General features: G+C 39.3%; 1 protein-coding gene across 6 annotated transcripts in view; it reads right to left on the reverse strand.

Moving 5' to 3' along the window:
• SLC25A13 (solute carrier family 25 member 13) overlaps positions 1-12,012 on the reverse strand; it is a 184,798-nt gene that overhangs the window by 11,495 nt on the left and 161,291 nt on the right. For all 6 annotated transcript variants that reach the window (XM_019443388.2, XM_019443390.2, XM_053898411.1 and 3 more), the window contains one exon: positions 1,154-1,292. In XM_019443388.2, the coding sequence (XP_019298933.2) occupies positions 1,154-1,292 (139 nt within the window). The remainder of the gene's footprint in view (positions 1-1,153; positions 1,293-12,012) is intronic.

The following is a 12,012-nucleotide window of genomic DNA, read 5'->3' on the forward strand; positions in this document are numbered from 1 at the left end:
TCAGAAAATATTATCATGTATACACATGTAAGTGACATACAACAGGGCACAGTCAACCAATGGCTAAGTTGGGATTAAAACTGGGAATTCTATATGATAGTCTCGAAGTCATTATTTTTTTCTTGATAGAGGTAGAGTGGCCTTGTACAACAAGGGTCCCTGAGCAGCCAGGAAAGGACAACCTTGCCTCATTTACCAACATCACTGCCTTTGAAAGAAAAGGGATTAACTAAGAATTAAAGAAAAGCTCCATGGGTTCCTGCCTTAGGGGCTTCCCAGGTTACAGGCAGGTCCACAAAACAGCAAACAACTTCTCAGATCAGGGGCTTGTTCTCCTGAGACTCAAGTCAACAGCTCTCTGGAGAACAACACCTGTATCAAAAATGTTTGGACCCAGCCATCCCAGGACTGCCTTAGGGTTTGTTAACTCATTAAATGTTTGCCACCACCTGGAGAGCGAATCCGGATTGTTCCAGCCTTTAGGATCTCTGAACCAGGGGCATCAAAGATCCAACTGATTCCTGCTGTGGCTATAATCAAATTTCCTCTGGGAATTTACATTGGGCTGTAGAGGACAACCTTCCCCCTCATCATCTGTTTTTTTTTTTTTTTTCTATTGACATAGTCACTGTAGTACTAAAAACAAGGAGAGTCATTTCCCTCTGGGATTCAATGAACACACACACCCTGTTCCTGTAACACAGCGATGAGGAGTCAGTAGTCAGTACTACGTCACTTTTATCTAGATTCTGGACAAGCATTTACGTACCATTTCAGTTAGACACTTTAAAGCACAATGATTCAAATTTGTAAAAACTTTCAGCTAAACAGTCATCACTGGTATGCTGTGAAGTGGAATTATGAAACTATAGGGAACTTGGAATTCAACAATGCCACAAAATGCACCAAATTTTCCTGGACCTTCCTGGCAAGAAATTAAGCTTGCCTAATCTGGCACCAAATTTTCCTGGCAAGAAATTAAGTTTGCCTAATCTATTCTGCCAGAAGGTTAATTTCTTCTCCTTTCTTTTCAGTAGCCATTCAAAGCAATCTGTAGCCTACCTCAATGTGCCCAATCAAGAACTACAGGCAAAAAATTCCAAGGTAGTGACATGAGAGAGGGGAAGAACAGAGCCCTGTAAGGGCCACTCACCAGCTATGGCGCCAGCCAAGAGCAAGCTTCCGGGACTAATCTGCCCATCTTCATTTGCAAAGGAAGCCTTCACATGAGCATAGCACGGGAAGTAGATGGCTGAGAAAGGAATGTCCCGCAGAAAGCATGCTTTGGCACCCTGTACATTTGAAAAGGAAGAAAAACCACATGAAACACATATCCCATTGAGAAGATCAAGCTTTTCTGGAACTTACCTCAGAACAAAATATTCCTGGAGAAGACCAAATTTGTACTCACAAACTGAAAGGGGAACAGAAAAAAAATAACCCAAATTCTGCAAGTAACAAATCTGAATTTTGTTTTTCAAAAATAAAACAAATTTCATTGTGCAGTGTGAGAAAGAGGGAGACACTTCTTGTTTATTGCAATGGCTAGATTTTGATTAAAACACTTTTGGAACTCTGCCTGCAACATCTCTTTGAATCCCTACCGATGGCAAGTCAGTCGCTGGCATCTCAAGGAGGGTCTGTATTCAGAAGATGGACAGCAAAAACCAAGAGGCCCCTTTGTTTACATACTAGGAAGCAGACAAATTATATAGGTGGCAAGGGAAGAGGTTTGTTCTTTATATTGTTTAAGACTCTGATGAAAGTGTTGGACTCTTTCCCAGAAAAAAATTACACATACGTAAAAAATTATATACCTTTTGAAGGGGTTCGTGGATCCCCTAATTTATTCACATATTTGCCCCTTCTCCCCAAGGGTATGAAACATTGATAAATGCTTATTCTAAAGCCTTAAAATATTTACAATAATTCCTACCCATTTAAGAGCTGTGTAGAGCAATCAACAACTAGAGCAAAATCTTCAAACAATTTCTAGTGTCAAAATAATGCATGGGGAGGCCTTGAGAACTGATGTGTGCCTAGAAATGTAGCATTCTGATGAAAACCACAAGACATATATTGTGCTTTAGGCAGGCCAAATGGGAAGGAAGTCACCCCTTTTCAACACCTAATGATTTAATACCATTTCTTTCGCAGATTTCTAATACCTAAAAATTTCCACTAAACTGAGAGATTCTTCAAAGAAAATAATGAATCCATCCAGATTCAACAGAACTAGCCAAGCCCAGTGACATTTAGTAAGGTCTAGTGATGTTGGATTGTAGGTATTTTTGCTTGATGCTAGGCTGCACTGTCAAGGTTCCTTAACACTACAGATCTGTTACTATAGCCTTTGCTTTCTGACTCCATCATTACACTCCTGACTCAAACTGCGACTGTGGGTAATAAGACCCTTAGTCTTTTTCATACGAATTGCTAGTAACCTAGGTCTACTATAACTTAATTAGTTGCCTTAAATAAGTAACATAATTAGGACTTTGTTTCACCCTATTTAAATTCATCCTAGCTTCGCCCATCCTTCTAACCAGAACAAATGCTTGGAATCTGGATTCTGTTGTGTTGGCTACTTCCCAGTCAACTCACCCATGAATGTGTTAAGATATCTTTGTCCTTTCTATATAGATATTTAAAAAAATGGGGGGGGGGGGAATCCACATCATGTACTGCTTGCCAATCAACCCACACTTTTGTATCTTGTCTACCCCTGAAACTGTTAAATGCCTAACTGAAAAGAAGAACCACAAAGTGGTTTTATACATGCAAAGTGATGCTCAGGACGATTAATCCATCAACTGCACATTTATTAAGGGCCAAACTATTGGCTTCCTCAGGGGAGATCCTTGGAGGCAGTGCCCAGAGAAAGTCCAAAACTCAGGATAGGACTCTCCAATCTTTCCACCTCCCCCAGCTTTTTCAAGGATGAAAAGTACAGTAGAATGCCAATATCCATGCACAGCATCCAGTCCTTCCCCTGTGATCATTACTGTGTGAGGGTAACACTTTCACCCATTTGTTTCACTATTTTCACTTCCTTTTCCTCATTTTGCCTCCAAACCTTCCTAGGAGTTGTGCTAGTCATTTACTCCCATGCAGACAGTGTTTGGGAGATATTCAAATTAGATGCCAAATAACCAATTTAAATTAAGATCAGTTAAATCTTCTTCACATCTGGCTCTCCATATATAGTGAAAGAAACACTGCCATAATGCTGACTTTTTAAACAATCTCTTTAGAGTAATTTTTAATAAGCTGATACAATTCTTCCTCCCACAAATCGTATTTTTTACTAAACCTATTAGTTTTTACTTTTACCCTCACCTCCCAAATATTCACATTTTGGAGCCAAACTTCAGTCTATTTCTTTGCTGGTAATACTTTTCCTTCAAAATGTTTCTTCCCTCATTATAAAATATTAACTGCTCATCATAGACAATATAGAAAAGCATTAGAAATTAAAATTGCTTAATTTTCACCAGCTAGAGATAACCACTGCAACTGTACATGTTTTGGAGCTTTTCCTTCATCAGTAGCATTAATAACCATTCCATGGTTGAGACCATCATTCTGTGGTTCTGAGTTATCCTTTTCTTCTCTTTAAATTCATGGTATGTGGTTTTGTGGGGTTTTCTTGGGAGGTGGGAGTGGGGAAGGACTGGTATGGTCTAACATCTCTTTTATTACTCAGCCATATTGCCCAAATTTCCTTTCTATTTGTTGTTTCCAAAACTCTACCGCCACCTTTGGTCTTGGCAGTCCTGTGGATTAGGCCCCATATTCTCATTCTTCTCAAAGCTTTGTAATGACTTTACTTTCCCATTTTCCTCTCTCTGGTCAGCCTGGTTCCTCTCAAATAAAGCTGTTCAATGCCTCACTCATCTGATCAAACAAGGTACACCTGTCACCATGCAACTTCCTTGATGAATGCTAAGCTGGGAACATCAACACCTTGAATATCACCTCTTCATTCATTTAACCCCCAAATACCACCCTTTCCACGGAGCATTCTTTAACCAGAAGGTAGACAGGCAGTGAATTCCACACAGCTCCACATTGTCTGCACTTTCTCCATGATGTTTTGGGTTTTCTTCATGCTCTTATATCTTGCCTATATCAGTGTTGCCTATTTCAGAAAATAAGCAACCAGGGGTCAGGAACCAGGGGCTAGAGAACACTCGGCAAAATCTTTGGCTGTCAGTTGGGGCATGTTTCTGGTGACACTGATTTGACTTTGCCAACTCACACAAAAAAGAAAACACAATGAAAAAGAGAAACGAGAGGCTCTGGGATATGCTGTCAGGCTCCTACTGGGAAAACAAACTCAATTTCTTGGAAAAATATACTAGAAACCAAAGCCAAGCTTTTAGTTTTCAAATAAAGATCTATAATTTTAGGGGGATACAACAGCGCTTAGTTGATAATTTTGTACTGGGATATTAAAATTTGAAAAAAGGAGAGGAAGACAGCTGGTAGCCCCTCTAATGTTATATGCCTTCAATACGATCAGAAGGCCATGGGAAGACATGATCTGAAATTAGAAACATCCTGATCAAAACACAGACAAACAAGAACAAATCTAAGGAAAGAGTGGAGCTGCACTATGAAACACCAAAGGAAAAATGGTCAGGAGGATGCCGTATTTTTCCTACCTAGAATCAGACAACGTGGTCCAGTAATCTATGCGTGCTAGAGAGTGAACGTCAGACCATGAAGAGAGGCCATAGGTTTCTAATTATTTGAGAAAAGGGAGAAGGAAAAGCCAAGAAAGAAAGCTATCCTATGGGGCCAGGGGTTTAGGAATAAATGAGGGGATAACCACACAAGTCCTGAGGTAACACCTGCAGTACTAACGTAAGGAGGGAGGGGGACGAGGACGGCTGTGTCTCCTTGCCTCTCCTGGAGCCTGTACCCTTCCACAGCACAGCACCTCAGGCGTCTCCCTGCAGCAAATCACTCTCCAGGGTCAGGAGGAGCCCATGGCCTCTCTCACACCACAGGCATCTAAGTCCAATTCCCAAGGAGAGCTAACTTTGCAAAAGGCTAGAGAAAAAGACTTCTTAAATTTCCCTGGCCTCCTCTCCCCACCACTGTCTTCAGGTCTAAGGCACAAAGGCAGGTGCCAATTTGTAAGGCTGCCTCAGGCAATACCTGACCTGTGGCTCCAGTGCAATGAAAAGGGAAGCAGGATGTGAAAAAGGCTTTTAAAGTTCCAACAGGGAGAATGTTTCTCTCCCAGATTCCTTGATAAATCCTTCACTTCACGGTGAATACCCATTCTCCAGTCTTACATCACAACACAAACCTGTCTGACTTGAAATCTACTTGTGCCACTTACAATTTCTACTAAGTGATCAGCCATTCTGAACAGGCAACTTTATAATAAAGGGCAACATTCCATGCTGTCCAACAGCCTGCGTCAGCAACACAAAAATCATTACTTTGGCCATTAAAAAATTAATGAATTACAAAGTGTGTGCCACCTAAAATAAATCTTTAAATCTTCTTGCCCTATAAGAAAATCTACACATTTGCCTGCCTTAGGTCTTCCTCACTGGTTCTCTGGACATCTCTGCCCTCAGACACTCTGGCTAGCCCCAAATTTCCTTTGTGCACACAGTAAAGTCACTTGGGGGGAAATTCATAAATACAATAAGCAATCATCTAATCTCTTACTATTCATTAAAGCACTTTCTCCAAAGAGGGAAAATTATTGTATTTTTTAATTTAGTGGGCCTTCTTAAGCAACAGACAGGAACAGTAAAAGGCATCTCAGGGGAGACCTATATATAAATAAACTAGAATCAAAACTCAGATCTAGTTTAATTATCCACTCTGGCTCCATTCCTATTTTGTACCATTCTAAACCCTCTCTATCATCATTCTACTTAAAGTCTAGGAAAACTTCTTCAAGGGTTGGTCTCACTTAACTTACAGTTAGGAGTCTAAAACTGACACAGGCCAGTTAGGCTCAGAGACACTGGCCATAGTATCACCATGGCATCAGAATTCTTTCTTTTGCTTCTCATGCTTTTTTTGATATGGACACTGTGGAAAGCCCAAGGGAGTTTAATCAGTTCTTAAGTTGCTGGAATCATCCACGCAAGTTTACTCTGGCAGCTCTGTCAGGCATGAAATTGTCAAAAGATAGAATACAACAGGATTTCCCTCTCTCTCTGACACACACACACACACACACACACACACACACACACACACACACACACACACACAGAGCTAGCTAGCTATCTCCAATATCTTTTTTTCTTTTAAAGCTCTTCATCTTGGATGGTATCACACCTACCCAATCAATCTGAGGAACAAAACAAGCCTTAAGAATGATTGCTGATAAAGAAGTCAGGGCCACAGCAGGTCTTTTTGCATGCTAATTCCTGCTTATTGTAGCTGTACCTGCAACTACAGCTCTAAACAGAACATTTCTAATACAGAGGAAGGTAATTACATTCACAAAGGCACCTCTGTGTCAGGGCCGGGCACCAGGAGCCAGCAGGTCTGGGAGACAGAGGCTTAACAGAGACTCCTGCAGTGAATGCACATTGTCTAGCATGGGGGAAAATGCCAGACGGAGGGACCTGCAGCATTCAAGACAACAGTGGTGCACCTTGTCTGAGGAGGTTATTTAATGCTTCTGGCACCTGTAGTAAGAGCCACCCCTCCTTTTCTACCTTACAGGTTTAGAATTTATTTGGCATGTATAATTGTATATTTTGATCCTGGAGCTACAAACAATGGGCAGCATGTCATGTCTTGATCCCTTAGCATGCCTCTTGGTTTCTCCCGAGTTAACCCTTGTATACACAGTCTGGCAGCACTGCTCCTGCCCAGTCAAGGGAGAGTTAGGCCCACGTGCCTGGGATTTAAACAGGGTGAGTTTCAGTATCTTGCTGGGAAATACCACTCATGCCAAGACCCGTTACGTGATTGTGTCACTGGTGTTAAAACCAAATGAACCAGCCAACAACTGGAGACTTGGTATCAGTGACACTGAAATTACTTCAATTTGAATATAAAATATCAAAACCTATTATTTAGTTTCATTAGGCCAGGGACTTTCAGGATATTGGTTTCTCCTTAATTTCATTGCAATTCTGACCAAAGCATCTTGGCAACTCAAGGTTTTTTTGTTTGTTTTTTTGTTTTTGTTTTTTGCAGGAAATGCCACTCCTATGTTGGTTCTGGTTCTCTACTGGTCTATTGCACACTGCTTTGCCACCAATGATGCTCATAGTGAGACAGGCTGGAAACCTAGTTAGTGGCACAGTTTTATGACATGAAATTTTGGTCTCTGAGCATGTCACCTTCATAAATCTAATCTATAAAACACATCCACCTTTTCAATTTTTCTTTTCTTTCCTTTCTTGCCTTCTTTCCCTTGACATCTCCCTACTATTTGCAAGTTCCACAATCTGTTACTACTCTAAGAGTTTATACCCTGGAAATTTTAATATACACACTTATGGTCTTTGTTAACTTCCTCCTGTATAATACATGCATTTTATACAACTTACATTATAAGCAACCCTCCCATCTTATGGTCATGTATTTTAATTCTAGCTTTAAAAACATGACACATTATAATTACCATTACACATATATTTAAATTCACACAATTCTACTTAGACTAAACATTTACCACTTTGTCATTCCTTCCTTACTGCATCTCAAAACTGTCATCGGGATCACGTTCCTTCTACCTGCAGTATTCTAGAATTTCCTTTAGTAAGGGCCTGATGGTTATATACATTCTGAGTTTTGCTATGTCTTTATTTTATCCTTGTTCCCAGAAGACATTTTAACAGGGTCTAGAATTCTAGGTTGAAAGGTTTTTCTCTTTCATACATGGAAAACACCATTCCTATGTCTTCTGGCTTCCACTGTTCCTGTTTTTAAGTTAGTTGTCAGTTCAACCATTCTCCTTTGAAGGCCATTTGCTTTTCTCTCTGGCCATCTATGAGCTTCTCTTCAGCCTTGGTATCCAGCAGCTTCACTCTGACATGTTTAGTCTAGATTATTTTTATTTAATGTCCCACTTGCGATTTGTTGTACTTCTTGAATCTGTGGATTGATAGCTTTTAATAGTTGTGGAGCATTTTTAGCCATCATCTCTCTTTTCCTTCTGGTTTTCTTTTATACCTATTAAACCATCTCATACTTTCCTCTATGTCTCAATCTCCCTTTGTCTCTCATTGCTAAGTTCTAACTAGAATCTTCCAATTCACTAATTCTCTCTTCATCTGTGTTTAATCTGTTGTTAAAACCAAAATTTTGAAATGTTCAGTTTTAAATTTTAATCATTATAAATATTTTCACCCTTTTTAATTTTTTAAAACAAATAAAGAACATTAATTTTATTTTTGATAATTTTGAAATTTTAAGACTTAGTAGGTTTAAAATGCTGCCTGTTTTTTTTTTTTTGCTATCTTTTCTTAAAGTAACTTGTTGCCTTGTGTGACTTCAGATTTTAGACTATGAGCTATTCAGTTTCCTTGCAACAATATCTATGAAAATTCTTTGAGGTCTGGGTTGAAGGTGGGCTCCTTTTGAGAAAATGTGTGTTTGCTCCTGTCAGATACCTGTGGGTACTACCAATTTAAGATTTTGCCAGCTTGAGAGTTTTCATATCACCCAAGAAACATAAATTCAGCATTCAAACCCATGTGAGACAAGGTTAAAATTCCTAATTACCTCTAGGGGAGGGAACCCTCTCCCTTTTCTTTCCCTCCAGAACCAAAGCAAGTTTCCTTATAGCCCAGAATAGTAAAAGTGAGCATTTTTACTTTGCCCTTACACTGAGGTTAGTATAACCCTTTGAGGGCCAGCTTTATGGAAGATGAACTTTTTCAGGACCAGGAATTGGATAAGGCAAGACTGGTCCCTAATGTAGAGACTTGAAGGAGGCACTCAGTACCAGAGATGTTCAATACAAGGTCAGCATCCAAGACTAGGTGCCTCCTTACATTTTGTGACCTAAGTGTCTTGCTTGCCTCGCCTTTTCTACCCCTTTCTTTTAGACTTAGCACTTTAGGCAGTACCTGGTTGTCCCTTGGGACATCAAAAATTAATGCCCAAGTTCAGGTGTTTGGCAAATGCCTTGAAGGCCAAAGCCAGCTTTAGGGTTCTGCTTATCCCACCTAAATTTTGGCTTGAATATTCCTCACTAGCTCATGAATTTGAAAAGGCTTGAACAAAATATATTAAAGTATATTACCCATTTTTATTTGTTTTCAATGGGATGATCAGTTCAAATATCCTAACTGCCAATGGCTCGAAACCCTATGGGGAGAACTTAATACCTTAAAGAGGAGATGCTCAAGCTGGCTTGTTCTTGACACATTCCCTCGACAAGTTTCCTTCAAAATGTTGCAGTATTACACAGGCAATGCCCTTGATAATTCCTTTTTAACTTTTTCTCCTTGATGGAGATTTCAAAGTCCAAAGAGAAGGAAAAAGCTCTTTATTCCAATATCCTTCAGCACATTCAATGAAGGCCACTTCTCTGCATCATCAATCATTATGGCTGATCAGCTAGTTGAGCTGGGTATTCTCTTCATGTTCCATCTTCCTACATGCCACTCTTCTTGAAGAAAATGACTTTTCAGAGAAAAGGAGACTGTACTAAAAAAAAAAAAGTCATGGGATGCCTGGGTAGCTCAGTTAGTTGAGTGTCCAACTTCGGCTCAGGTCATAATCTCACAGTTTTTGAGTTAGAGCCCTGCATTGGGCTGTCTGCTGTCAGCACAGAGCCCACTTTGAATATTCTGTACCTCCCCCCCCCCCCCCGCTCCTGCCCCACTCACGCTCCCTCTCTCTCTCAAAAATACACAAACATTAAAAAAAACATAGTCGACATGTGCCATCTTAAATATGGATCTGTATCTGAATTCTGCCACTGCTCACCAACAGAAGGACACTGTAGGAACAAGAATACAGGCTTTGGAGTCAGAAACCTGAGCTCAGTTCATCACTCTGCCACTTAGCTAGCTGGTATTCGGTACAAGTTCATAAAATCTCTGTACCTCAAGTCCCTCATTTATTAAATGTGAGTAACATTTTTACTGACGTAAGAATTTGTATCCAACAAATGGTATGAAGTACTCAGTATAATACTTAGCAAAAGGATTTTTCCATAAAAGGTGACAATGAAAAGGTAATTACCATCATCAATGAAAAGCACACTGTACTGTTGCAGCAGAAAATGGAAACAGCTAATATATTCTTTAAACAACTTGCAGCTGAGGTATGATTACTATATGGTTTCATACCTGAATCACAGTAGAGTTCTATATGTATCAGGCTAAGAGACAGTCTTTTATTTGGCAAAGACCTAATCCTACCAAAAAGTTTACACTGGTTTGCTAAATGATCATACTCCACATGGGACTTGTGGGCTGTCACATGGCATATTATCTCCTTAATTTTATAGTCAATAAACATTTCTTAAACTGGATACCTTTTAAATGCATACTTTAGTCACAATTAGAAACAAGATAAATGAAAGGACAGATTAGCAGAAATGTGTCTATCACTTCTAGAAAATATATTCAGAGCACTCTAACAACAATGGATTAGGAGCATAATTTTCAATACTTTTAAACATGAAAGACCACATATTTTATTCTAAAAGTTTAATTAAAATAAAAAAGTATTGTGTTCAAACTAATCCTGCATGCACTTGGCAAAAAAACAGAAACAGAAGAAACTCACAACAAAAGAATAAAACGCGACCTTGGTAAAAATGTTTGCCTCTGGACAAATAGGTTATCTGTGGGAGTAGGAGGCCAACATTTTATTGCTATTTACTCTTTTCTATCTGAATTTTCTTCTTTTAAAAACTATTTTGCCTACCAAAATTAATTTTTAACAAACTCTATGACAGTTAATTATTAAAGAACTATGATGCTACATGTTTATATTCTCTCACTTCCCTTAGTACTGGTTATTTTGAAGGCAATGGTACCATATTCATTTTTGTAACTCCAGCTCCTAGTAGAGAGTTAGCCCTCAACAAATATTTGGTCAACAAATGGAAAAATGATAAGAAAATTAATCATTTTCTAATACTTTTTATTTTCTTTTCTTTATGAAGTACTACATTTTAATTGCAATACAGTTAGCATACAGTGTTATATTAGTTTTGGGTGTAAAATAGAGTCATTTTCTAATATTTTTTTAAAAGTATATTTATTTTCAGAGAGAGAGCATGAGCAGGGGAGGAGCAAAGAGAGAGGTAGAGAGAGAGAGAATCCCAAGCAAGCTCCATACTGTCAGGGCAGAGCCTGATGTGGGGCTCAAACTCACAAACTGAGAAAATGACCCAAGTAAAAATCAAGAGTTGGACACTTAACTGACTGAGCCACCTAGGCACCCTGATTTTCTAATATTTTTAAGAATCTTTTCTAGTCCCCTTTAGCACACTCAATTCCTTTGAGTAGTGTTTTATAAAAATAATTATTTTTGGGGCGCCTGGGTGGCGCAGTCGGTTAAGCGTCCGACTTCAGCCAGGTCACGATCTCGCGGTCCGTGAGTTCGAGCCCCGCGTCAGGCTCTGGGCTGATGGCTCGGAGCCTGGAGCCTGTTTCCGATTCTGTGTCTCCCTCTCTCTCTGCCCCTCCCCCGTTCATGCTCTGTCTCTCTCTGTCCCAAAAATAAATAAAAAACGTTGAAAAAAAAAAAAGTAAAAAAAAAATAAAAATAAAAATAATTATTTTTCAAGTTGTCTCCTTTTATTTGGTTTTCTAAAGTCCAAAGAAGAAGGCATGACCTAGAGATAGCTGTTGAGCACACAGCAGGGAAAATTACCTAGGACTGGGGCAGAGTGGAAGGAGCTAGATATCTCTGCAAGAATCTATTAGTTGACATGCTATAATTTAAAATTAATAACTAACACATCATGCAAACTATGTGCTCAGTTCTAGCCTATGTCTTTTAAATGCATTATTTTAGTAAACCCTGACAACAATCCTGTGAATATGTAGG

This window comes from Panthera pardus, unplaced genomic scaffold (genome assembly GCF_024362965.1).
Source record: "Panthera pardus isolate Hobbes unplaced genomic scaffold, ASM2436296v1 HiC_scaffold_8, whole genome shotgun sequence".
NCBI classification, from domain to species: domain Eukaryota; kingdom Metazoa; phylum Chordata; class Mammalia; order Carnivora; family Felidae; genus Panthera; species Panthera pardus.